The 25,297-nt window shown below is 56.1% G+C and overlaps 7 protein-coding genes across 7 annotated transcripts; 3 read left to right on the plus strand and 4 right to left on the minus strand.

The window, feature by feature from the left end:
* Window positions 1-1,391: 1,391 nt before the first annotated feature.
* VDAG_01010 (uncharacterized protein) lies at window positions 1,392-3,752 on the plus strand (the record flags this gene model as incomplete). Its single annotated transcript, XM_009649896.1, has 2 exons — window positions 1,392-2,549; window positions 2,625-3,752. 2 exons carry the CDS (start codon window positions 1,392-1,394, stop codon window positions 3,750-3,752), a joined length of 2,286 nt encoding a protein of 761 aa, XP_009648191.1.
* Window positions 3,753-4,878: 1,126 nt separating this feature from the next.
* On the minus strand, window positions 4,879-6,381 carry VDAG_01011 (uncharacterized protein; the record flags this gene model as incomplete). Its single annotated transcript, XM_009649897.1, has 3 exons — window positions 4,879-5,423; window positions 5,643-5,779; window positions 5,954-6,381. 3 exons carry the CDS (start codon window positions 6,379-6,381, stop codon window positions 4,879-4,881), a joined length of 1,110 nt encoding a protein of 369 aa, XP_009648192.1.
* An 866-nt stretch (window positions 6,382-7,247) lies between these two features.
* VDAG_01012 (RasGAP-like protein) lies at window positions 7,248-12,422 on the minus strand (the record flags this gene model as incomplete). Its single annotated transcript, XM_009649898.1, has 2 exons — window positions 7,248-7,632; window positions 7,702-12,422. 2 exons carry the CDS (start codon window positions 12,420-12,422, stop codon window positions 7,248-7,250), a joined length of 5,106 nt encoding a protein of 1,701 aa, XP_009648193.1.
* A 1,841-nt stretch (window positions 12,423-14,263) lies between these two features.
* On the plus strand, window positions 14,264-16,167 carry VDAG_01013 (inosine-5'-monophosphate dehydrogenase IMD2; the record flags this gene model as incomplete). The annotated part of the gene is made up of 3 exons (XM_009649899.1): window positions 14,264-14,744; window positions 14,973-15,918; window positions 15,975-16,167. 3 exons carry the CDS (start codon window positions 14,264-14,266, stop codon window positions 16,165-16,167), a joined length of 1,620 nt encoding a protein of 539 aa, XP_009648194.1.
* Window positions 16,168-16,990: 823 nt separating this feature from the next.
* On the minus strand, window positions 16,991-19,240 carry VDAG_01014 (uncharacterized protein; the record flags this gene model as incomplete). The annotated part of the gene is made up of 4 exons (XM_009649900.1): window positions 16,991-18,222; window positions 18,275-18,370; window positions 18,427-18,744; window positions 19,180-19,240. 4 exons carry the CDS (start codon window positions 19,238-19,240, stop codon window positions 16,991-16,993), a joined length of 1,707 nt encoding a protein of 568 aa, XP_009648195.1.
* Window positions 19,241-20,876: 1,636 nt separating this feature from the next.
* On the plus strand, window positions 20,877-23,620 carry VDAG_01015 (glutamate carboxypeptidase; the record flags this gene model as incomplete). Its single annotated transcript, XM_009649901.1, has 3 exons — window positions 20,877-21,269; window positions 21,322-23,355; window positions 23,504-23,620. 3 exons carry the CDS (start codon window positions 20,877-20,879, stop codon window positions 23,618-23,620), a joined length of 2,544 nt encoding a protein of 847 aa, XP_009648196.1.
* Window positions 23,621-23,805: 185 nt separating this feature from the next.
* VDAG_01016 (NADH-cytochrome b5 reductase) lies at window positions 23,806-24,964 on the minus strand (the record flags this gene model as incomplete). Its single annotated transcript, XM_009649902.1, has 3 exons — window positions 23,806-24,374; window positions 24,443-24,833; window positions 24,920-24,964. The coding sequence occupies 3 exons, from the start codon at window positions 24,962-24,964 to the stop codon at window positions 23,806-23,808; spliced, it is 1,005 nt and encodes a 334-aa protein (XP_009648197.1).
* Between the last annotated feature and the right edge of the window lie 333 nt (window positions 24,965-25,297).

Consider the following 25,297-nt stretch of genomic DNA (forward strand, 5'->3'; position numbering starts at 1 on the left):
TGAGAAAAAGGGTGGCCGTCCCATATTATGCACGTCCTCGCAAGTTGTGCAGCACATGGAGCATTCCGTGTACATGTACAACTCTCGACCACCGTGCCATGGGTACATGTGCATGGTAAGTACATGTAAGGCAGGTGGGGAGGGGAGGGGGAGGGGGGGGGGGTCGATGGTCAGGTCCAGCCCACTAGAATCCCCACATTCGGTCGTAGCTCATGCCTGGGTCGTGGTACAGGTGCCACCACGGCGAATGCAAGCGCGACTGACCTCTGCTCAGGCGGGCCAAGCGGACAAGAGCGGGCAGGAGGTGGCTCCCAGGGCTCCCGGGCTATTCCACATAGGATCGCCCCTTGTGCTACTTTGCATCAATCTTTGGTGCATCTGCATCTGCATCTGCACGCTCAGGGGCACAGGCCCCAGCAGAGAGAGACCGTACCTCTGTCCAGGTACGGAAGTTAGGCTGCTTTCGCTTTTTCCCTTTTTCCCCCTGACCCAGTCAGGGCCCCAGATCAGGACCCCGGGACCCCAGCGATGCCACGGTCCTTCTACCTAGGTACTGTAGGTACCTTAGGTACATGTACGTAGGCACGCCAGGCAGGCCGAGCAGACCAACGAACGCAATGAGCACTGCAAGACGGAGGGGGAGTGTGGCCCAAGACTCAGAAGCTATCCGTCTGCTTGACCTCTTTTTTTTTGCACCCCCTCATCCCCCCTTTGTCTGACCTGCCACTCGACCTGGGAACAAAGTCGTTTACTGTTGCATTGCGTCTTCACCCAGCTCCCTATTCGTATTCTTTGGTGTTTCGTTGTCTTTGTCCCCCCCCCCCCCCCCCCTCCATTTCGCTGGCCCAGCGTCGCTCGACCACCTCTCTCGCTCTCCCTCGTCCATTTGGCGCAGCCAGCGCGAGCCAGCAGCAACCCTCTCTGCTTCGCCCCTCGCGTGCATTCCAGACGCCACACTCGCTTCGATAGCCCTCCAGCTGTCTCTCTGATCGGCCAAGGCCGCGAAGCTGTTGCTTCTTTCAACACCACTTGCAATCGATCTCGCACACCGACGGTTGTCGAATCGCCGCGACTGGACTGCTCGCCTGTCATGAGGTGCGACGCCTTCTGAAGCCCGTACTACAAGGTCCCCCTAGGTGGCTTATCGACAATACTCTGTCCCCTTTGCCCTCGTCGACGATACAATCCAGCAGCGGCCGCAACCGCCAACACACAATAGCGGCGGCTGGCTACACCACTGATCTGGGAGCGCACACGCCTAGAGTCACCGTCGCACAAATCCTGGTGGCGGTCGACCGGGTGTCACCAACCAAAATTGGTCCAACATCGACAGCTCCTACTCTCCGAACGACACCGAGATACCCCAGCCATCGCCGCGCCCCGAACCGGCCATGGCCACTTCTGCCGACCCCTATCGCCTCTCCTTCGGCGCCAACGATGCCCTTGATCTCAGTCTCAACCTGCCCATAGTCTTGCTTCCGCCTTCTTCAGGCGCGCCTCGCGACCATGAATCCGACGATGGTGACCATGACGAGCTGCCTGCTTCGTGGGGCAAGGTGCCAACCATAGATGAACGGCAAAGCGACACCGAGGATGACGACCGAAAAGCTTCTTCCGAAATATTTGGCAGCCGCACCGATGCTAGTGGAGAGTTCGAGGACCCCGACACAGACGCTGAGCGGACGCCTACTACGGTCCGCGTGCCACACATTCCGGAGAGGAACATGCGACGGACCAACAAGAAGCCACCTCTCGCTGCCAACTCGACTGTTCCACTCCACCCCATTCACTCCATGCAAGCTGCTTTTGCCGAGTCTCTCCTCGAGGTCACGGACGGGAAGCCAGCAGAGAAGCCCAAGATTCGGTTCGGAGACGCCAAAGCCCGCCGCGAGGAGCTCATAAGCCAGGAACGGGATGAAGAACTCTTGAGTGCTCAGTGGCGGTTCCGACCCGGCCAGCAGCAACATGAGCTCATGAAGCTCATGTCCCAGATCTCTTTTGGCGTCTACCTGTTGCTCAACGGCATGGCCAATAGTGCCTCCCAAGTTGTCAACATTCTTCAAGGTCATATTGACGAGGTTGACGAGTTCCTCGAGGTCACCATGGAGGACTTTCAGCAAGCTTCTGCCGATTTGAAAGAGCGTATCGATTACCTGCGACTACCTATGGAGAACCTAGAGGTCTTTGAGAAGCTTCTGGAGGATCGCAATTTCCGCCTTCAGATTGTTGAAGGGAACGAGAAGATTGAGCATATCCTCGCGCGCACGAACATGCAACTCGAGCAGTACGATCAGGATATTCAGCAAGGCCTCTCGTCTGCACGAGAATTTGCCGTCTATCTTTCGCAACAGAAAGATGGCTCGTGGCGACAGGATCGTCCTGACGTTGCCGATATCTACGAAGCCATGAAGGGGAACACGGAGGGTTGGTTCAACGCCTTTGCAGACTTGCAGGCTCAGGGTAAAGATCTCAACGCTCTTGTTGTTGATCTCAGCCAAATGGTGGCCGAGATGAGCAGCAAGGCGGGGGAGGTGAGCCGCAGGACTTGGGTATGTTTCTCCAAATGCGAAACCGATCTTTGCATTTCGACCAACGCAATTCTTTACTGACAAGTCCTGTGACAGGCCTCGATTCCCCCTTTCACCATTCCGCTATCAGAGACGCCAGCGAGCGAGGCGTCCCCAAAATCTCCGCAGTCCTCTATGCAATCATCCAGGAGCGGGAGGCAGTCTACTCGTCGCGCAAGCAGCCTTGTCGGCTCAGCTCCGAGCAGCTCGCAGTCCAATGCGCAACCCACATACTTCAATATTCCGATTGCGAAACATGAGGCCAGCACTTTACCTCATCAACCAACGAAGAGTCTGACCCCCAAGCTATCGCTCAATACCGTCGGGACCCTATCATCTGATACTGGTTCCCACCATTCCGACCTGGATGCTCAGTTGGATGCCGGCCCAGTGGTGGACGACGCGCCGCTTTACATTCTGCAGCCGCGCACGTACACCCCTCAGCCCCCTGAGCCGCTGCCATCGCCAATGGTTCGAGAACCTCCTCAGTTGGCAAAGGAGCCAGAACAGGGCCTTTCGAAGAAGACGTCTCTTCGACAGCGCGTTTCCATGAAGACGACACCACCAGAGTCTATCCACATTCCTCGTCCCCATCCCGCCGATTTCCAGCGACCACCCCAGGCAACTCGAACCCATCAATCACCAGACTCCGCCTATGGCTCCGACGACCAGCAGCGTCCGCGATATGGCACAATTCATGAGTTGTCGCCCCCGGCGCTGCCTCCGGTGGTAGCATCACCACGGTCCGAACATCATCAGTTTTATCGTCCCGTACAAGCCAGCCCCCATTCGCCCCTCCAGCAGCGCCCCCTGACAGCCGGCGCCTCGCCCCGAATGACATATCCATCACAACAGGCAGATTATCGCCCGGGTCATCAGCGTAATGCTCCGTCGCGAATGGGCGGGGCTAGCATGCTCAGCAACGTGACAACCATGACATACGACTCTCAAGCATCTGGCACTACGCCAAAGCTTAAGAAGAAACGCAGTGCCTTTGGCTGGCTCAAGAAGGCCTTTTCACTTGATGAAGAGGAGCGCATGGCTTATGAGGGCTCGGAAGCAGGCAGACCCTGCAGAACCCGTACTACGATGCACGTAGCCCCAAGTACCTGGATGGCAAGCGGGTTCGTTAAAGGCCACAAGTCGGAGGAAACATATCAAGTCAAAGCCGCCCACCGACCTTGACGACAACTGGGGGTGGATCAACGCCTGCCAGTGAAGCGCCCGCCGCAAGCCGCAAATGATACCCATCAATACACAACATACCCAAGCGAGCGACCTTGATTTTGCTTTGCAATCGAACAATACATCACGCCATCTTTAATACACGGCTGAGAAAGCTGTTGGGTAACGAAGCGTTCCCGACAGACTGTTGTCACCTCGCCCACCGACCCTATTCGTCACACTCTTTCTTGTTTGTTTTCGTATATCATTTCTATGATATGCCATGTCTTTGTCTGCTTTGCGGGGCAGAACTTATTCGTTATTCTTTTGCTAGGTGTTTGGCGTTTCACCTCATATTGTTTCTTCGGGTTTCATACGTAATTTACATCTGTCATGCGGCTACGGCCGTACTATTGTATGATACAATGAAAACGGAGAAAGGCGTGAGGTTTTTCAAGACTTTGCCCATGTCGTATCTTGAATATATCGATGATGATTAGACATACATAAATACTGTCTGCTATGCCGTTCCATCATGTTGATTTTGAACATCCAAGGCTGGATTTTGTCTACATGAGTTTTCCCAGTCTCCCTGTATGTCAGTCTAGTTTCGCCATTGGTCCTCGATGTAGTGTCTGGCAAGTGGAGTTCCGGCAGGTATAACGCCTTGCTACCGATCGCTTGGAACATTCGTGATCGTAGCTGACGATGTGCCAGCGGAGGGCGGCGCGTCTGGTGCCCCATTACAGCCCATAATCTGGAGCCTGTGAAGATGCTCGAGGCTCTGCGTGGCGTTGAATGGAACTGTCTAGATCTGCTTGAAGTCTGTATTACCTGTGCACGCTTGACTCAGCTGCGTCCTAAATGAGAGTGGAATCTTTTCGGTCCCTACGACTGTTCTCAGAGCCACAGTAACCCGGACACATGTTGAGGGTTCGCGATTCTTATCCATCCCAAGGAAAAACCGTCTTTTCCCACCTAGAACCCGGGTTCGACAAGGGCAGGTATGGTAACGTCCAAGCAGTCGAAGCGTCGCAGTACATAAAGATGGATTGTATTGTAGTGCAAGGAACTCAAGAAGATTTCAAAATGCCCCCCTCCCCCGCGCCAACCTGATGTCTAGCTATCCCGCAGACGCACGACCCCGTCATATCGTCCACAGGTGACCCAGTATGAGCCCCCCGGCCACGAAAGCCACAGCTGCCACCTGGACCGGCGATTCAAAGTCCAGAAACATCATCTCGACGAGCCCCTTGCCATTCCCCCGCCACGCCGCGACCCGACGCCGGAGGAGTCTCTTTCCCGCCACCGCCAACGCGACAAACGGGGCCGTGGCCATGGCGGCGAGGATGCCGAGCGGCGAGACGAGGACAGCGGCGATCAGGAGGATGGAGCCGTCGAGCCAGAGGCCGAGGTACATTGCGCGCGTCAACAGACTGTCGGTCGCGGCGCCGGTGACGGATGTGAATCGGTTACCGAACCAGTCGGAGAAGAGCATGATGGCGTGGATGCTCCCGAAGAGGTAGTAGAGCCCCAGGAGTATGAGGGGCATGATGACGGCGAGGTTCCAGGGGCTGTCCTCGGGTATGTTGGACGCCCACTCTATGAGGGGGTTGATGGAGATGGTGAACATGGCGTTGATGAGCGGTCGAAATATATGGAACTGGTCGTATTCATTTGTTTTCGTGATGTCTGGAAAGGACGTGTCGTGTGTGTGGGGCGATGAAGTATGTTTGTGCACTTGCTGATGGGTGAGTGAGATGGGATGCAAATGAGGGGTGTGAGGGCGGTTGCGATGACGGATGCCTCTGTCTGGTGTCTTGCTGCTAGTCGCAGTCTCAGAACTTGGCCTTGCGCAGCGATGTCACATGCGCCCACGTCTCATTCGCCCACGTCTCATTCGCCTCCCACCTGCAGAAAGGACACCAAGATCTGCCGAGAGACTGGCGAAGTCCGAAGAGGATGGCAGAGACGCCGAAAAAGCCAATGACGACCGAGCGCCAGGTTTCGTGAAGATCTCGAGGTCGGAAGGGGGCTCATTGCTCATCCTGATTGCGTGGCGTCTCAAAGGAAGGCTTCGTTGTGTATGACTTGTCATGGCTGTGATATCCATCATGCGTCGCTGTGTGCAGAGGCCCAGCCGAACCCTCACGAGCGTACGGGGCCAATGTGGGCTCATCATTCGTAGACAGCGCGCCGAAGACGAGGACCAGGTCGCTCACTGTCCCTTCCTCTCCTCAGCGACGTTCGGCTTCGTCTTCGTACCGGCGTCCTCGTCGCCGCCCATCCCAAACACTCCTACCCCCAGCGCGATCAGCGGCGCCAGCCCCATGGCCACAATGGCCAGCGCCGGCGACAGCACGACCAGCAGCAGCGCGATCCCGCACCCGTCGAGGTACAGCCCGAAGTAGAAGGCCCTCGAAAGCCAGGTCTTCAGGCCGCCGGTGCCACGCTCAGGCGACGGGCCGGCCACGGAGCCAAAGCGGCCAGTGTACCACTCGGTCCATTGCGTGATGACAAAGGCGGCGAGCGCAACGAAGGCGAAGGCGAGGAGGACGAAGGCGCCCCAGAAGACGGCCAGGACGGGGCTATCGGCTTCAATGTCGAACCACGTTGCGATCTCGTCGACGAAGCTCGTTGGGTCCTCCATGCTGGGATGAGGCAAGTCTAATGAGAGGGCTGAGTTTGTGCAAGGCGTAGCTTGACGGAAAGTAGATGATGAGTTCTGATGGCCTTGTCACCTGGTCAGAGAGAGAGAGGTGAAGGCCAGGTTAACACCGACTGCAAAAGGTTACCGGTCAGGTACGCATCTATGATCGAAGGGAGAACCTGGGTCGAAAGGCGTTCAAGTTCAAATACGCGGAATAGCAGTGAAATGTTGAAAAAGTTGGCGGGGTCTGGGGTAGGCAAAGAAAGTGAGCACACCCCCTGTATCTGGCTAACGTCACCACAAAAAACAGGCCTCGATCACTCAATCCATGCAATGCAAATGCAAGCCACGAGAACTTCAGACTCGCCAACCAACTGCCTACGTCAGGCATCCATCGCCCCCATGGCATATCCTCTTCTCAATATAAATATCAAAAGAAAAGTCAAAACATCACATCACGGCCATCAGAGCAGTATATTCAAATTCATACATGTCAACTCAGTCATTGTTCCAATCACCATGAGCACTGGCAAGATCTTTCCCCTTGCATACAAATGAGCGCGCATCCTCCCATTTCCTCTCTGCTTCTCGGGGTATCCTTTCTCCCCGTAATAATGCCAAAGCCCGTGCGTGCGAGCTGATCAACACCTTCCTTATGCATGCTTCGACCGAAACACCAAAAATACCGTCTCGCCAGTAACCGCAGCGTCCATCCCTAGGTACCAAGTCGTCCATTAACCCTATCCATAAAAGTCGTGTCCGCCCATCGAGGGGGTTCCAAAGAAGAAGATGAAAAGAGGTATCCCCCCCTCCCTCCAGCGCCAACTGGTAGGCAGGTGGCGGGAGCCCGGGGGGTATCAGACTGTTTATTGCGTCCTGTAGAATTTCTTGTAGAGAAGATGCAGGAGCAGGTTGACGTTGAGCTTGAGGTTTCCCTCGAAAAGGTTCATGAACTGATGCGACTCAAACTGAGCCTGCAACAGATCTTCGATGGGCACCTGTGCGCTTGCTCCTGGCATCTGTATGTGTCCGCGGGAACCCTCAATGGCGAACACGCCCACCTCGTCACAGCTGATGGTGAGGTTGATCTTGTCCCAGTCGCCAACGCCCGTCCAGGCGACAACCACGCCCTTGTCTGCCAGAGCGCGCGTGCTGTACTTGAAACTGCCAAACTTGGGAACGCGGCCGCTGCGCTCCAGCTCGCGTTGGTGGTTGTACTGCTTGGTAAACGGGACGTAGAATCGCTTCTTGCTGTTGGTGGAGAAAACTCCTCGTCAGTAATCTTCTTCCATTGCGCGACCCTTTCCAAAGTCTACTTACCCCTTGTTCTTCTGCAGCGTGGCCATGGCCGATTCGATGTAGTCGTCGTAGCTCTTGCGCTGCTGCTCCAGGTACTTGGCCTTGTCGTGAAGGTTGGACAGCGTCATGCGGACGCCTTCGATCTCGCGCTGCCGCTGGACCCGCCTGCGGCTCTTGGTGCGAATGTCGAGCGCGATGGCGTTGAGGATGTCCTGGTAGAAATTGTGCTTGGATATCCTGCCCATGTGCTCGAGCCTCATGACGTTCTCCAGCGCCGTTCGCTTGAGCTCGTGGTACGACATGCGAGTGACATCAATCATGTTCGCGTCCGAGTAGGCACCTCGCGAGCCCTTGCTCGAGAAGTCGTCCCGCAGCACCATCTTCCACCTGTGGTCGTCCTCCGGTGTGATGGGCTTGACGAGGACCTCGAGAAGGTTCGCACCAGACTGCACCCTGACAATATACAACACACATCGCTTCGTCTCCATGAAGAGCGCCTTAACCTCCGCATCCGGATCGTCAACATCGTGCAGCTTGGGCGTCAGGAACATCTGAATATCAGATGAGCCCGCAGCCAGCATCTCACTCTCGTTGCTCTTGGCACTTCCGAGGTCCTGCATGATCTCTCGGAGAATATCGTCCCGGTTGGGGCACACGGACGGCAGTTCGGCTGCGATTAAGCTGTGGATGGCGAAGATGTCCGTCATTTTGATGTAGAGCGTCGGCCTGTTCTTGGCGTACAGATCGTTGAATTCATCAATGTCAAATGTGCTCTCAGCATCGGGAACGGAGATGATCTCGTGCGTAATGTGGGCGAATCGATCGATCGAATCGCCCAAGAAGGCGTTCAGAGGCTGGAGGTAAACATTCTCCCCACCAAAAGGCCTCCCAGATGCAACCTGGCTGAGGACCTTGGCAACCTCACCCAAATTGCGCTTCTGGAGAGGGCTGAGCTGCTTCTCAATGACACCAACATTCTCGGGTGCGGTTACTGCGGGCTGCAGGTAGAATTTCCACAACCAATTGGTCACAAGTTGCAATATGTGATGTTGGGGTTCCTTCTCAAAGTGTTGGCAGAGGCTTTCAAACATGTGCCTACACAGGAACCGGAGACCATAAGGCATCTTGGCAAGGAGATCTTCAAGCGCAAACAAGAACTGGTCGCAAATCTCCCTGAGATCCCGCAGGTGGTCGATGAACAGATCTCGCGTCTCCTGGTCCTTGATAGCGACTTCGCGGGGAACATCCAAGGGACGATGGCTTGGCCGGCCGGTTCGAAGCTCCTCATTGCTGATGGCTGAGCGGTAGATTTGTAGGGGATCGCTCTCTAGGTCGAGGGCTGGGTCCTCGACGATATTGTCGCGAACCAACGGGCCGAGCAGCTCGCGGAGGTACTTTCGGTCTCGCGGGGATCGAGCGTAGTTGGAAAGCAGTTTTGACCAGAAGAAGTTGCCGCGTAGGTAGTCCTGCACGTCTCGTGTGCCGTCAATCTCCTCGCGCATCGAACGGGCGATCAGCTTCAACAGGTAGTACTCTTCTCTTCGCTTTTGGGCATAACCGAACAAGCCCATCATAAGGTGCTCGATACGTTTGCATTCCTTCTCCGGTGTACCCTGTTCTCGAATCCGCTTGAAAACCCTTGCAAGGTATTGAGGTTGTGTCTGGAGATTGAAGAAGAGCTGCTGGTAGGATTCCAGTTTCTTTCTGGAGCTCTTGTTCAGCGCCTTCAAGTCGAAGTGGTTGGCAGAAGAGATGGATGAGTTTGCTAGCAGACCGATAGAGTGGCTGCCGTAGTTGCTCTGGTGTCGTACAACTTCGTCCAGTGTGATCTTGTTCTTGACGAGCAGGGCAATCTTGATGTCGAGTTGGTCGATGTACTGCTCCAACATCTCGTTCTGCCGAACTTGTTGAACGACCGTCTTGCGCATCCGCTCGAATTCAATCTCCTCGTTGAAATCAAAGTCGCTGTCGTTGAGCAAATGCACAAAGTTCTTGACGGCGTTAACTGGCGGGTTCTTGCCTGTCGTGAGACTTTTGTAGGCTTCTCCCTGAATCTTCGCCCGGATAAAGCTCTGGATTTTGACGACTTTCTGCATGTTCTCGTTGAAGAACTTTTGCTTCTCCCTGTACCGAGCCCGAACAAGGAAGGCGTTGGCAGCTGCCTGAATGGCAATGATAGATTGCTCTTCCTCTTCAAGCTCAGCAATCACAAAGCCAATCTCCTCTCGAACCATCATAGCCTTTGCTAGAGCTTGCAGTTTGCTGATATCTTCTGCATGCGACTCGAGCTCTTCGAGGAGTTGCGTGTGTCGTAAGCGGCATAGGTGGCCTCGGATATGGCTTTGCAGACGAGTGATGGCAGGCTCTTGTTGTGTCAAGGCTTCCTTGTCGGCTGCAAGACGGCCTCGGGTTGCCATTGCACGTACGCAGGACTGCAGCTGAATATTGGCTCCATCGTTGCTAGCCAATGCCTCGAGCGTCTGAGCGACGTCTCGTCTCACGGCTCCAGCGCGCACAAAGGCCTGCAGCTGTCCGAGCTGAGGTGAGTGTTCCTTGAGCTCTGCTTTGGTTGAGAGAATGGCAGAACGGGCGACGTTGCCACGTAGCTTGGCTTGGAGCGCAGTCCACTGCGGAGCGAAGCCTTGAAGATGCTCCTGGTCGCGGGCGATTTGATCCCTCATCAGCAACGCCCTCGCAACCGCTTGCAAGTCGATGATGGCCGGGGCTTGTTGTTCGAGGGAAAGTTGATCCCTTTCAACCCGGCCTCGTAATAGCATGCCCCGAGCAGCAGCTTGAAGCTGCTGCACCTGACCAGATGTCTGTTGCGTTTCGCTTCTTTGACTGTCGAAGCTCTTTCGGACGAGATAACCCTTGAATGCCGCTTGGATGCCCCTTACAGGACCTTCGTGCATAGCGAGCTGAGATTTGGAGTACTGCACCTCATCACGGACCTTCTTAGCCCGGATAAGGCTCTGTAGTTCCAAGATATCAGGCTCCAAGCTCCTCCAGAATCGTTCTTTGTTGGCGAGTCGTCGTCGGACGAGGAAGCCGCGGGCTTGGCACTGCAAATTCACAGCAAACTTTCTCATCTGAAGCCTGTAGTCCATGATCTGACGCGTGAAGTCGCCACGGATTCGAGACTGCAACTCGATGAGAGCTGCCTCAGAGTTCCAGAGCTTCTGCATGGTGTCGCCTAGTTTCATTCGCAGCGCAGCGCCTCTGATTTGTGCCTGTAGCTCAATGATGGAGCCCTCGTTTTCGGCCAGCTCTTTGTCGATGCGCTCTTCTTCCGTCTCTTCCGGCTCGGGCTCGGGTTCAACGCCAAAGTCGGCACCCATATTGCCAAAACTGGGCATACTAACCCCGAGTTTATCGAGTCCTTTCTGCATGGCCTCGAGCTCATGGTGCTCAAACTCCAGCTGACCAACAAGGTTGCCAATGCGGAAGTCGACGATTCCTTTCCTGAACAGCAGCCAGCTGAGGGCGTGAATGCAATAAATGACCTTGGGGATGTTTTTCTTCTCGTACAAATCGATGAGCTCGAAGCGGAAGAGGTCGGGAAGTTCGACCTCGTCGAGATATCGGAACAAGATGGCGATATTGTCCGAATGTCGGTATTGCAGCCTTTCGTGACGGAAGATGCGGTACCGACGATCTGGGTTCAACGTCTCCACGATCTCAGCTAGAGTGACGCCGTCTCGCAAGGCCTCTTCCAGTTCCACAATGGGCGGAATGTCCCTGTGAATGACATCCTCAATCCACTCTTTGGCTTCGCCGACGTGGCAAAGGTATTCGTAGGCCTGAAGGAATTGTCGTTGTTTATCCATCCAATTCCTCCCTTCCCAGCCGTAACCGCCACTTTTTTGGCCTGCACGGCCCTTGTCTTCGCCTGTTCTCTGCAGCCTGCGTCGACCGCGTAGGCCGACGACCTCCTGTGCGGGAGATGTGATTTTGAAGTCGTCGGCAGAGTCGGTTTGCGCGAGCTTTGAAAGCGTGCGAAAGTGGCTTGTCGAGGACCTTCCAAAGCTCTGAAGATCGGGTCGTTCAAGTGGCGCGGCGTGCGTCTGGTGTGGGTGATACGGCGAGTTCGCGTGAGGCAGGGCGGCGCTGCCCACGCTGACCGAGTCGGATCGAGTCAAGAGCATAGAGTGCGGTCGAATCGGCGAGGGCCTCGAGGTGGGCGTTGTCGGCTGGGGGGTTGTGGCCTTGGGTGTTGTGGTCTTGGGCGTTGTAGCCTTGGGCGTTGTAGCCTTGGGCGTTGTAGCCTTCTTGGGTGTAGCTGTGGGCGTGGGCGAGCTGCTGCCATCGTTTTGCGAGAGTGAGAATCTGCCGACGTCGATGCTTTGGCCGCGGTCATGGCGATAGCTCGTCGGTTTCCGCTCGGGCGAGGGCGAGTGCGAGGATGCGGGTGACGGCCCGGCGGGAGCTTGGGGGAGTGGTCGTAAGGACATGCGAGCAATGTTGAAGATGTTGCCCTCCTCCTTCTTCTTCGAACTTGTAAAGACGTCATCTTCCAGCGGACGCTGGCTGAAGCGACTGACATCACTCATGCCCCGTTTGTGGGTGTGAGCGGCGGCGTAGCCGCTCGAGGCTGAGGAGTATACTGTACTGGCGCGACTGCGCTCGGAGAAATTAGAGTAGCCAGACGAGGCAGACGACGAGGCAGTCGAGGGTTGCCGGTTGACGTTTCCTTCTGTGTCGAGGTTTTGTGATTGCCGGAGCGGGTGTGTTCGGTACGACATGGTTGACGATGCCGAGCGTCGGTTAGGAGGTCGAGGAAAGTTTGCGCTGCAGGTTCATGTATTCGCGGAATTCGGATGACCACATGAAGGCGCTTTCGCTGGGAAGGCTCTGGGTCGATGTTCCTTGGGCTGAGCTAAGCAAACGATGCTGGGCCAGGGTCGACTTTTGGGGCTGGCTTGGAATGTGTCGAGGCGGCGGAGGATGCGGAGGGGTGAAGATTTGCTCTCTTGGAGGGTCAAGGTCGGAGGCAATGCCAGAGGCAGAGTTGGGTCACAACAATGTGGAGTGGCGCGTAGTCGGGGATCTAAGACATGGGCGCGCTCGGCGCGAGAGGGAGTAGGGACGAGGGAGCAGTGCAAGGAGCACGGCAGCAATGATGTTGAGAAAGAAATGAATCGTATGGGTTCTCGTCAATAACCTTATGCCCTGTACATGGCGGCCAGTTCGCGACCGTAATGTTAAAAGTGAACAAGGATAACGCAGGCGCAGGAGCAGGAGCAGGAGCAGATGGCAGTCGGCAGCTGGATGGCTGAGGGGTCCATGGATGTTGGGTGCTTTGGAGCAGTGAGTGCCGTTGCTGTGCTGCGTTTCTGTGTTTGTTTACTGCCTGATGTGGCTAGGCGCAGATGGGTGGGAGGAGTGGAGCGACCGCTGTCTGGTGCTGGCTGGCGCTGGCTGGCGGCGCTGTCTGTCGCAGGCCTGTTTTTTGCTAGCGCTGTTACGTCACGTCACACCGAGCCGGCAGCTACCGATAATGTGCCGGTGCTATGGCCTTTGTGCCTGCGACCTTCCTTGCCTTGACTTGATGTGTTTCGTTTCAACTGGGTCTGTTGGCAGTGTGAAGGCTGAATGAAGAGTTGCTGCTGCTTTGTCACTAAACCACCTAGGAAAGCTTCATTGGGCAGCCAGCGATGGCTCGTGATGTGGTGCCAAGCGACTGTGAATCCAAGTACTCAATTGACCAGGAGCAACAGCACAACACAGTATACCAATACATCCAGACCACCACATCAGTTCGTAACGTGTTGACTACGTTTCCACGTGGTTGGACGGGTATCCTGTGCCGTTTCTCATCTTGTTGAAGCCACGTCCAGAACAAGACGTGCTGTCAGGATAGTCACCAGTCCCTAGAAACTACCTAGGTACTGGGCTTCTGACAGCTCACGCTAATGACAGCGCAATGGGATGGGATTTCGACACTCCGGTTGGTCTAATGGCTACACCTCCAAGACTTCCTGCCCGCACATCATCAAGGCCTTTCTGCGACGTAACATCCTTGATGCATCAAGCCAGCTCTTGAACCCGGGGCGACCATGTGTCGGAAGGAATTTTTATACCTTTTCCCTGCTCACAAGTCACGGAGAGCAGAAGCGAGAGAGAGAGGGCTGGCGCGGTCATGAAGCAACCGGGTCATGGCAAAAGGCAAACATGCTTCTATCCATGACAGCCGTGCACAGGGCACACATCGCTCGCGTGGTGTGGGGCTTGTGCGCTGGAGGCCAGGCGAAGGCCAGGCGATTGGGCCCTACAACTCGCTGCTGGTCCCCCCCCCCTCCCCTGCCCCGCACCGCACCGAGTTCGGGTCAGTCAGCCCAAAATGTGCAGGGTCTGTCTGAGCGGGCCCTTAAAAAAAGTTTCCAGCGGGGACCAGACGAACTTTTTCTTCTCTCCTTCTACTGGGAAGAAGAGACCAACCGATCGCAGTCATTGAACGAGCCAAGCAAGCATCAGGACTTTGCGTGACGACAGCTTCTTCTTCCTCGCTGCCTTCTCCCGCTTCTAACTTTCTCCCACTCTTTTCCAATCCATCACTTTGCTCCACCAAAGCGAAGAAAGGAAAATGCCTGGCACCAACGGTACCCAGGGCGCCAAGGTGCTCGACCACGCCACCGCTCTCGATGTCCTCAAGGAGTACGAGGGCCGTGATGGTCTTGACATCACCGAGCTCATGGACACCAAGAAGCACGGTGGTCTGACCTACAACGACTTCCTGCTGCTTCCTGGCTACATTGGCTTCCCCGCCTCCGCCGTCAACCTCGACTCGCCTGTCACCAAGCGTGTCACCCTCAAGACCCCCTTCGTCTCCTCGCCCATGGACACCGTCACTGAGCACGAGATGGCCATCCACATGGCGCTCCAGGGCGGCCTCGGCGTTGTTCACCACAACTGCTCCCCCGAGGCCCAGGCCGACATGATCCGCAAGGTGAAGCGCTATGAGAACGGCTTCATCCTGGACCCCGTTGTCATCAGCCGCGACACCACTGTTGGCGAGGCGAAGGCTCTTAAGGAGAAGTGGGGTTTCGGCGGTTTCCCCGTCACAGGTCAGTCGCCCCTTTTCTCTCTGTTCGCTCGTGTCACCAGCACTCCCACCACCCTTTGTCGGCTTTCGATGATTAAAAAACCATGTCATAACTTTCGTTCCACCATACGTGACAACCATGTTGTCTTGAGGATATCTAATTAGACTATGAAAATAAGCCATTTTTTCCGTCTTTTACCATTTTTGCGCTATTTTGGCAAGAATCCGCAAAGCTAACCAAAGCTTTCAGAGAACGGCAAGCTCGGCTCCAAGCTGCTGGGTATCGTCACCAACCGTGACATCCAGTTCGAGGAGGACCCCGAGACCTCCATCTCCAACGTCATGGTGACCGAGCTGATCACTGCTCCCTCGGGCGTTGACCTGCCCGAGGCGAACAAGATCCTCGCCAAGTCCAAGAAGGGCAAGCTGCCCATCGTCGACAAGGAGGGCAACCTCGTCTCCATGATCTCCCGCTCCGACCTGAACAAGAACCAGCACTTCCCCCTGGCTTCCAAGCTCCCCGACAGCAAGCAGCTCCTCTGCGCTGCTGCCATTGGCACTCGTCCCGCCGACCGCGAGCGTCTCGCTCTGCTGGTCGATGCCGGCCTCGACATTGTCATCCTGGACTCGTCCCAGGGTAACAGCATGTACCAGGCCGACATGGTCAAGTGGATCAAGTCCGAGTTCCCCGGCCTCGACGTCATTGGCGGAAACGTCGTGACGCGCGAGCAAGCCGCGACCCTCATCGCCGCCGGCGTTGACGGTCTGCGGATCGGCATGGGCAGCGGCTCGGCCTGCATCACACAGGAGGTCATGGCCGTCGGCCGCCCCCAGGCTGCTGCCGTATACTCGGTCAGCAGCTTCGCCGCCCGCTTCGGCGTGCCCTGCATCGCCGACGGCGGTGTCCAGAACGTCGGCCACATCGTCAAGGGCCTGTCCCTCGGTGCCTCGACCGTCATGATGGGCGGTCTCCTCGCCGGCACCACCGAGTCCCCCGGCACGTCCTTCGTCTCGCGCGAGGGCAAGCTGGTCAAGGCCTACCGTGGCATGGGCAGCATCGACGCCATGCAGGACAAGAAGGCCGGCGGTGGCGGCAAGGACTCGCAGAAGAGCAACGCCGGCACGGCCCGCTACTTCTCCGAGGGCGACAGCGTCCTGGTTGCCCAGGGCGTGACCGGCTCCGTCGCGCACAGGGGGTATGTTCTCCCGCGCTCCACCACCCTCCGATCACGTTTGCTGACAGTTTCGACAGTCCCATCTCCAAGTTCGTCCCCTACCTCGCGGCCGGCCTCAAGCACTCGATGCAGGACTGCGGCATGCAGAGCCTGACCGAGCTGCACGAGAGCGTCGCCGACGGCACCCTCCGTTTCGAGCTCCGCACGTCGAGCGCCCAGATGGAGGGTAACGTGAACATGGAGTCCTACGAGAAGAAGCTCTTCGCGTAAGCCTCCTTCATAGTCGAGTAACACAACTCGTGGCAGTGGTAGAGTTCCCTCCCCAAGACCATACAGTAGGGGTGTATGGTGGTCGTTGGGGCGGGAAATGGTGGGCGGTATGATTTTTCTGGCGTAACGATTGGAAATGAAGCGCGTGTTGGAATACCGCAGCAAGGGAACGGGACGGGATGGGAATTTTGGGAACATTCTAAAACAAAAATTAGGGGATGTATAGGGAGAAGCCCTGACGCTTCTACGAAACGCTGCTTTGATGATATACCATGGTACACACAGAAAGTGCCGAGCGCTCACGCGCGCAATGAAAGTAATGAAAGTTTACGATTTACTACGATACATGCGGAAGCTCTGCCAGTCTGATGAGGTGTGCAACATGCGGCGAAATTATTCCTACGGTGCAACTCGGGAGGGAGAGTGTCCAGAGGCCAATATCGGCAACTTGGTACTCCTCCACATAGTCCCGCCAGCAGACGGCCTTTACGATGATTTGAAGCGCGTTGCGTGTATTATGCTACGTGTACGAGCACCTAGCCGTGTAGAACCAAAAACAAAAAAGTGTTGGCAATTTCATACTGACAAGTTAAACAGAAATTTTGAAGATCAGGCAATGCCGATTACACCTCGCATGCGGAACCGCATAGACTATGCTATATAACAAAAATCCTCGAACTAAACACACAAATCAAACTCGCTCATGATCCGTCAAGCAAGCGTAAGATTTCGCAGACTTACTTCTCGAGTTTCGTCAACTTCGTAGCGTTTCACGTCGTGAAAGCTCCCTCTCATCACACCTTTTGATTATCATTCTCCAACATCATTGCTTGCTCGTCGTGATCGAATCGTATCCAGCTCTCGGTGTCGTGCGGCCACTGCTACCTTCACGTCCCAGTAAAGGCTCATCCTCAGAGGAGTATTCGCCTTCCTCTCCTTCATTCCTGTCTTTGGCCGTTGTTACCACGTCGGAATCGTCATCTTCTAGCAAGGTCTCCTCGTCGGCCTCGTCGTCCGTGGTCTCCGTGCTGGGCGCGGGCCCGTCACCCTCGGTGAGCATCATGGCAGGAATGGCGCCGACCACAGCACAGAAGGAAAGAAGCCACCAAGCAGTAATAACATAACCCCTCTCCACACCCCAACTGAACGCGACGCCGGCGCCGGCCGGTCCGACGGCACGGCCCAGGCCGGAGAACATGGTCGCAAAGCCGTTGAGAGTGCCCAGAATGCGCAGGCTGGACGCCGAATTGGTGAGCAAAATAGTCATGCAGGGGAAGCCGACAATGGCAGCAAAGCCCTTGACCAGCATAAGAGACAGGAGCGCAATGTAGCGCGTTGTCGTGGTAGGAAGGAGGACGGTATATGGCATGAGGATATACACAAAGGGTGAGACGTAGGCACACGCGCGGTAGCATCGGAGAGTGCCAAATCGGCTGCAGAGGACTGGGAAGAAGAGAAACTGAATCGCGCCGCACGCAACGCCGTAGAAGGCGAAGATGGGGCCGATACGCTCAGAGCCGAGACCGAAACCGCCGCTGAATTGAAAAGGCAGACTCGTGTTTTCGGGTGTGTGCTCGATTATCGGATAGTTCAGGAAGACGGGAACGACCTGATCGAAAGCGACGGCGTGGAGAGCCAAGAATGTATAGGCAACGAGGCCAATGACCGTTTGCCTGGTGAAGACTTCACTCATTGTTGGCTTGGTTGTGATCATGGACTTCTTCGGGGCCTTAATCATGGCTGGCAACAAGGGAGCCGTGGCCTCGCCGTCGACGAAGGATGTCCTCCTCGCTCGAATGTCGTGGTGACTGCGTCTAAAGGTGCGAGTAAGACGCTGTCCCATTTGCAAACCCCAGTCTTTGCTACCTCGCTTGCTCTCAAGCGTCTCGTGAAGGAAGAAGATGGCTGATCCAAGTGATACGAGGAAGAAGATGGACATGATCATGTTTGGCAAGGCGAATGGGAAGGTCTTAAAAAATGTGCTGTTGCCGAAGAGCGCGGGGAAGCGCTCGACCGGCTGGACAAAGATGCCACCGAAGGCAGGACCGAAAACACCTGTGCATGTAAGTATGTGGTTCTAGGTGAGTTGGATATGGAGGGGGCTTACTTCCAATCGTCCACACGAGAGGCATGACAGAGAATGCTCGGGGCTGGAGCTCCTTTTCGGTAACCATTTCGGCCACCATGGTGCGGATGATGCCAACTAGTCAGGATATCAGGACGTGCTATCAAAGATGAATATGGTATGCTTCAACTCACCATTACCATTGCCACCTCCAAGCAAAATGCGCACAATGATAGCCATAGTTAGGCTAGTCGAGAATCCCCATACGAGGAAGAGTGTCATGGTGGATGTCAAGCCAGCGATGATGGTCGGTTTCCGGCCAAACGTGTCGGATGCCTTCCCCCAAGGCACCGCGCAGGCGCTCTGTGACAATGAAAATGCGGCAGACGTGATGCCAGCCCATTTGGCGACTTTGTTCTGCTCGACACCGAAGCTACGGATCATCTCTGGAAGATAGGGGAAGACGGAAGTCATGGCGAGGGGCTCGGCGAATCGCGCGATGGCTGGGGAAACTGTTAGCGGATCAGGTTACTCATAACTGTAAATACCTGTGAGGTGTCGGTACAGTTGAGATGGAGGCGGCCAAGATGCCTCCTTCATGATGGTGGAGAGGTCCATGTTACGTTCCTGCTTCAAGCATGAGAATGCAGCTCAAGGCTCACGGTGATCAGGCAACTAGGAAGATCATGACCAAAGTGCAGCACATGCTGAAGCGGGCAACATAAGAAAAAGATGAGAAAGATATCTAGGTAGCATTTTGTCTGTCTTTTGACCCTCCTCAACATCGTTGTCCATGGTGACGCCATGTCTGCTGTATGCTATGTACTAGCACGGGCACTAGCCTAGATGGACATGTAAAGTTGTCCGAAGCGTCTGCAACATGCGAGAGGAGGCATCCAGGATAACGCTGGTTTATGAGCAGAGGTGAGAGAGTTTGCGTAGCTTACCCAGAATGGCCAGCTGTTGCACCGGCAGCTTCGGCTCTCGCCTCCTCCTGGGGTTGGACATGATGGCTGAAGACGAGTGCGTGAGCCTACAGAAAGCGGGTCGGCGATCTGGTGGATAGACAGGTGCAGGATAAGATGGGGATATATTTAGAATCCCAAGCGCCTTTAGGTAGGCGTGAACAAATATGGGAGGTCTAGGAAAATTCGATCAAGGCCAGAAGACCAGAGAAAGGTTCGGTTGGACAGGCTGTGGACAAAAGAGGCCGAATAACGAAGAAAAAGATGCAGAAGTGATGAGAAATCGAGGAATGGGTCAGTCAAATGAAGAGAAACTGCAGCCCGCAAAACCTTGCATCGGTCATAGGCGACGACCCCACTGGCCATTTCCCTAGCGTCGTACATGGTAGTGCGTTCCCACCTCCACACACAAGCGCTGCAGCCCGATCCGCTCGCGCTCGCCTCGCATTAGATGCCCAGCCGTTGCACTTCTCCATGTAACTTGCACTTGCCTCGTTGGGCATTTACTACTGCACAACAGCCTGGTTGGTCTCAGGTGCACACTCCTGCCGTCGGCTCACCGAGCGACAGGTCTTGCCTTCGGGGGAAAGATGACGCCTCCCAAGTCTTGTGAGGGGCTCCTCCTCCATGTGCGATTGGTTCCGGATGACAGGTGCATATCCGATGAACGATGAACGATGAGCCTTGCTGAAATCCCCCAAAGAAAAGGCGGTATTGGTTGTCGATCCAAGGCGCCTCATGTAAGCAATACCGTCACGAGGTGAAAGAGAGACAAGCGTCCTGCAAAGGATGCAATGTAAGTTTCAAGGGAGGAGGGAATGGGTGGGCAGCCATGGTCAGTGTGGCGAGTCCGCTGTCGGCATGTTGGTCGGTTGTCGGCGGCGTCGTCGTCAACTTGACCGAGAAGTAGCGGATGGGACGGCGAGATGGTGTGCTCAGCTCAGCGTTGAGAGGCGACAGGGTATATTTTATTTCAAGGTTGAAGGCGAAGTCGCGTCCCCCCCGACGCAGGGTGGGGGTCAAAGGTCCAGGCCTCGCAGTCAGTCAGTCGCTTGGCCTGTCAGCCTGTGTGGCCCCCTCGTGCTTTTGGCAACTGGCGGCCCGGCCGTCATCGGCGCCAGACCCGGGGGCCGAATCCCCACCCCGCAGTAGGATCCGAGTGACGAGTTACTTGTACTAGCATACGTTCCACGCTGATGATGTAAGCGCATCATGCTCGTCGACCACCCAAAGCGTCATCATGTGCCAATTCTAAGCAGGTACTGTATTACGCTCACTAACTCTACCCTCAGGAAGGTAGGTCCCTTCCCTATCCTTCTGCCTAGGCACGGTACACTCTCCACTTTCGGATTTCTTATGGCATCAAAGTCACGTTCACTGATGCCATCGATGACAGACGATACGACCCACTGCCCGCTTCTCGACATCGCACAGAGGTCTTCTCCAGGACTCACACCCAAGCTTCACGGTGTGGTGATTCTTCCTTGAGTTTCGCTTCACCTCACCTCGGTCTTGGTGCCTTCACACCTAGATACTAGACGCATCTATCGAAGGCGCAGAGACATCCGCCTGCGGTACATCCCCCCTTCTCCTTCTGTTGCTCGCATCTCAGAACGGACATATCTTGGCGACAGACGGAACAATACGACCAGGTTTCACAGCACACTCTCACTGCTACCATGACTGAAAAGTCTCCAGCGCACAGGCACCCGCCGGGCATTGTCATGGCCGACGAGCACACGCCCTTGATAGCCACGGTTCTCGTGGCGGAGCCCAGGCAGCGGTACCAGCACCACTACGTTCGACGCTTGTGTACCACTGCGATATGCGCATGTCTCTTTGCCTTCTTTACAACATTCGTGGTACTGGTGTGTCTCGATCCCGACGACGGCTCCTCTTACTTTCCTGGTCCGCCGAGTGGACCAGCTCACTCCACTGCGCAGACGGGGCCCAACTTCTCGCACCAGGACTTGCTTGATGTCCTCTTCGAGACCCCATCTGCCGAGAAGGCCGAGGACTGGAGCAGATACTACACCGCTGGTCCCCATCTGGCAGGCCAAAACTTCTCTCAGGTACGCTATCCACTCGACTGCCTGGGGGAAATAGTACTCACAAACAGATTAGGCGAGATGGACTCAGGAGAGGTGGATTGAGTGGGGTGTTCCCTCTGACATTGTTTCTTACGACGTGTACTTGAACTATCCTGTGAACCACAGCCTTTCCGTTCTCAGCCGCGAGGAGAAAGACAGCAATGCGCAAGATGCTCCCTGGAAGGTTGACTTCAAGGCATCGCTCGAGGAGGACATCCTCAACGAAGACCCCACATCCGGTTCCGCAGATCGCATTCCCACCTTTCATGGCTACTCAGCAAGCGGTAACGTTACCGGTTCCTTTGTTTGGGTCAACTATGGCACGTACCAAGATTTTGAGGACCTACGCAAGGCCAATATCAGCCTTGCAGGAAAGATCGCCATCGCGCGCTACGGTGGTATATTCCGCGGTCTCAAGATCAAACGGGCCCAAGAGCTCGGTATGGTCGGTGCTGTGCTCTACAGCGATCCTGGTGACGATGGCGAGATTCGGGAAGAGAATGGGTACAAGACATACCCAGAAGGCCCGGCTCGTAACCCTTCGAGCGTCCAGCGTGGCAGCGCACAATTCTTGAGCGTGCGTCCTGGAGACCCAACAACTCCGGGATATCCAAGCAAGCCCGGTGCGCCCAGAGCGCCTGTGGATGCCGCCATTCCATCGATCCCATCGATTCCCATCTCATACGCCGATGCACTGCCCATACTCAGGGCTCTGAACGGCCATGGACCCTCGGCTGATGACTTCAACCAGTATTGGACCCGCAACTTGGGCTTGAAATACAAGGGAATTGAGTACAACATTGGTCCCTCGCCTGACAACGTCGTCATCAACCTTTACAACGAGCAAAGCTACGTGACGACGCCTCTCTGGAACGTCATCGGAATTGTCAATGGTACTATCCCGAATGAAGTGGTCGTGATCGGCAACCACCGTGACGCCTGGATCGCTGGCGGCGCTGGTGACCCCAACAGTGGCTCTGCCGTCCTCAATGAAGTCGTTCGTAGCGTCGGAGCCGCTCTTGCAGCTGGTTGGACCCCGCTCCGCACAATTGTCTTCGCCTCTTGGGATGGCGAGGAATATTCTCTCATCGGCAGTACTGAGTGGGTTGAGGAGTATCTCCCCTGGCTCACGGATGCTGCGGTTGCCTACGTCAATGTTGATGTGGGCGTCCGGAGTGCCAACTTTGATGCCGCAGCAGCCCCGCTCCTTCACCGCGTCCTTCGGGAGGTTGTTGCCGCTATTCCATCGCCAAACCAGACTGTCCCCGGACAGACCGTTGGTGATTTGTGGAGCGGCAAGATCAGGCCCATGGGCTCCGGCTCCGACTTTACGGCGTTCCAGGACTTTGCCGGCATCCCGTCGCTGGACTTTGGGTTTGGCGGCTACGGCCCCAAAGATGCGGTATACCACTATCACAGCAACTACGACTCATTCTACTGGATGGAAAACTTTGGCGACCCAGGCTTCGAATACCACAAGGCCATGGCGCGTATCCTCGGTCGTACCGTGGCGGAGCTGTCCAACAAGCCCATCATCCGCTTCGACGCGACCGATTATGCCGACGCTCTCGCCGGTTACATTGACAAGATCGACGCCAAACTGGCCGCCGCCACCTCCTCCGCCGAGCCCGACATTGCTACCATGTCCGAAGAAGAAATCTTTGCCCTTCGCTCCAGCGGCCTCCCCTCCGGCGTTGAAGCCGCAGAAATCCGACCACGCGGCAGTTCCGCCGACGTCGCCGAGGCCCTCGCCCACCTGCGCTTCCTAACCGCCAATCTCCGCATCAAGACCAAGCGCCTCGACGCGCTAGGCCGCTGGGTCGACGACGCCATAGCCGCCGGCGTACCCTGGTGGCGCGTCTGGAAGCGCCTCAAGCTCGGCTGGGCGCTCGTGCACGTCAACGCCGCGTACAAGGGCTTCGAGCGCCACTTCCTGCACCCCGAAGGCCTCGACGGGCGTGACTGGTTCAAGCACGTCGTCTTCGCCCCGGGCCTGTGGACGGGCTATGCGGGTGCCGTCTTCCCCGGGCTGCAGGAGAGCATTGATGCCAGGGACTATGTGAATGCCGTGAGGTGGGCAGGGATCATTGGAGAGAGCTTGGAATCGGCCGACAAGAGCATTTAGTCAACAGAAGTGTGGTGAATACCCATGCTGTCCTGACGGCATGTATGAGAATATCCCTCCATGAACCGTCACATTGAATACAATTCCTTAGAATGGACTGCAGGGTGATGCTGAGTACTCCGTTGGTTTCCTGGGTGTCGGACGGAGGTCCGTCTGGACACCCAGTAGAAATGAGGTAGGGCTACACAATTTGACGGCCAGGCCGTGATAGCTACCATGACAGCTCAGCAAGAGGATGGGCATCTTCGATACTCTGCAAACAAAAAACAAATCACAGCCTTTCTGAGCTCTGTGTGGCGGTCTAACATGTCATCTCTACATTCTAATGCCTGCCATATTCGTACAAATCAGTCGTCCCTCCTCCAGGGTATACGGGCCCAAGCCAGCAGCAGCTTAGAACTTGTAGACCTGGTCAGGCGAGTAGCCGAGCTCCTTCAGGATGCCAACAAGCTCGCCCTGGTCCTTGGGGCTCTTCTTGTTGCCGGAGACGGCGTTCATCAAGCCGGGCGGGCCGCAGACGAAGACCTTGACGTTACCAGACGAGGGCTCGGGCAGGACCGTCTTGAGGAGGTTCTTGTCGATGAAGCCCTTGCCGCCGGACCACTCGCCCGTGGGCTTGTCGAGGACGTAAAAGGCGCGGAAGCGCTGGGGGTACGTGTTCTCGAGCTCGGCAAACTCCTTGCGCAGCAGAATGTCCTCCTCGGTCACGTTGCCGAAGACGAGCGTGACCTTGGTCTTGTCGGCCGGGTTGTTGAAGATGGCGCGGGCGAGCTGGTACATGGGGGTGATGCCCGTGCCGCCGGCTACGAGGGCAATGTGCTCGTGCTTGTTGGCGGTCCAGGCGTACTTGGGCAGCGGGCCCTTGAAGTCGAGGCGCTGGCCAGGCGTCATGTCGTGCATGTGCGTCGACATGGGGCCGTCGGGGTACTTCTTGACGAGGAGGTCGAGGTAGCCCTTGGCGTCTGGGTGGGTTCTCGTCAGCCTGGCAATCTCCATCATGTGTTATAAGTCTAGGAGGGGGAGGCCATACCCTCGTCGCTGACGGGAGTGTAGGGGCGCAACACAGCCTTCTCCATCTCGGGACCCTTGTACTTGGTCAGGACAGCGCTGGCAACGGACAGGCCGGAGACCTGATCATCCTCAGGCAGCTTGAAGCGGAAACGCTTAGTGTTGTGGTTGACAATCTCGACATTCTCGAGAGCGAGCGAAACGAAGCCTTGGTCAACGCCGTTGAGAGCCTTCTTAGTCGTGGCATTCGTCAGGTCGGCAGCAGCGTCCTTGACCTTGGCCTCGGCCTTCTTGGCGGCGGGCGCACCACCAAGGAAGTAGTAGCCCGCGGCAGCGACACCGACGGCACCAACAGCATAGAGGGCGGTGTTGGAACCACCGGTCGAGGGCTCTGTGGCGTAGCGGCGTGCTTGCTGAAGAAATGGTCAGTAACGATGGTCTGGCACAACGTTGTAGCACGGTGAAAATGCCACGGAGCACAAAGTGGGTGATCGCGTACCTGCTTGAGGGGCTGCACCGCCCTGAAAGCTGATCTAGAGAACATCTCGAATTCAATTGGCGTCGCGAGGGTGACAGAAAGCTGATTCGTTTGTTGAACTGTGGTTGGAGGATATAGACTGAAGCTGCTGGCGATCAAAAAGGCCTCCTACCTCCCGAGTCGGCACGGTAGGTACCCACCCACTGACGCCATGAGTGGATGACGTACAGAGGCGGTCACGTGTGGTGGCTCTGCCATTGAGTCGCAGCCATCGATTTCTAAGCAATATCCAGTTGACAACGAGAATGCAAGTGGTCTCCTTGGCGTGTCTGTTTACGCAGCAGTTTATTCTTACAGAAAGCTGAAAGATATCTCAGCAGGATGTTGCCATCTGCCTGC

This window comes from Verticillium dahliae, genomic scaffold, assembly GCF_000150675.1.
Source record: "Verticillium dahliae VdLs.17 supercont1.2 genomic scaffold, whole genome shotgun sequence".
NCBI lineage: Eukaryota > Fungi > Ascomycota > Sordariomycetes > Glomerellales > Plectosphaerellaceae > Verticillium > Verticillium dahliae.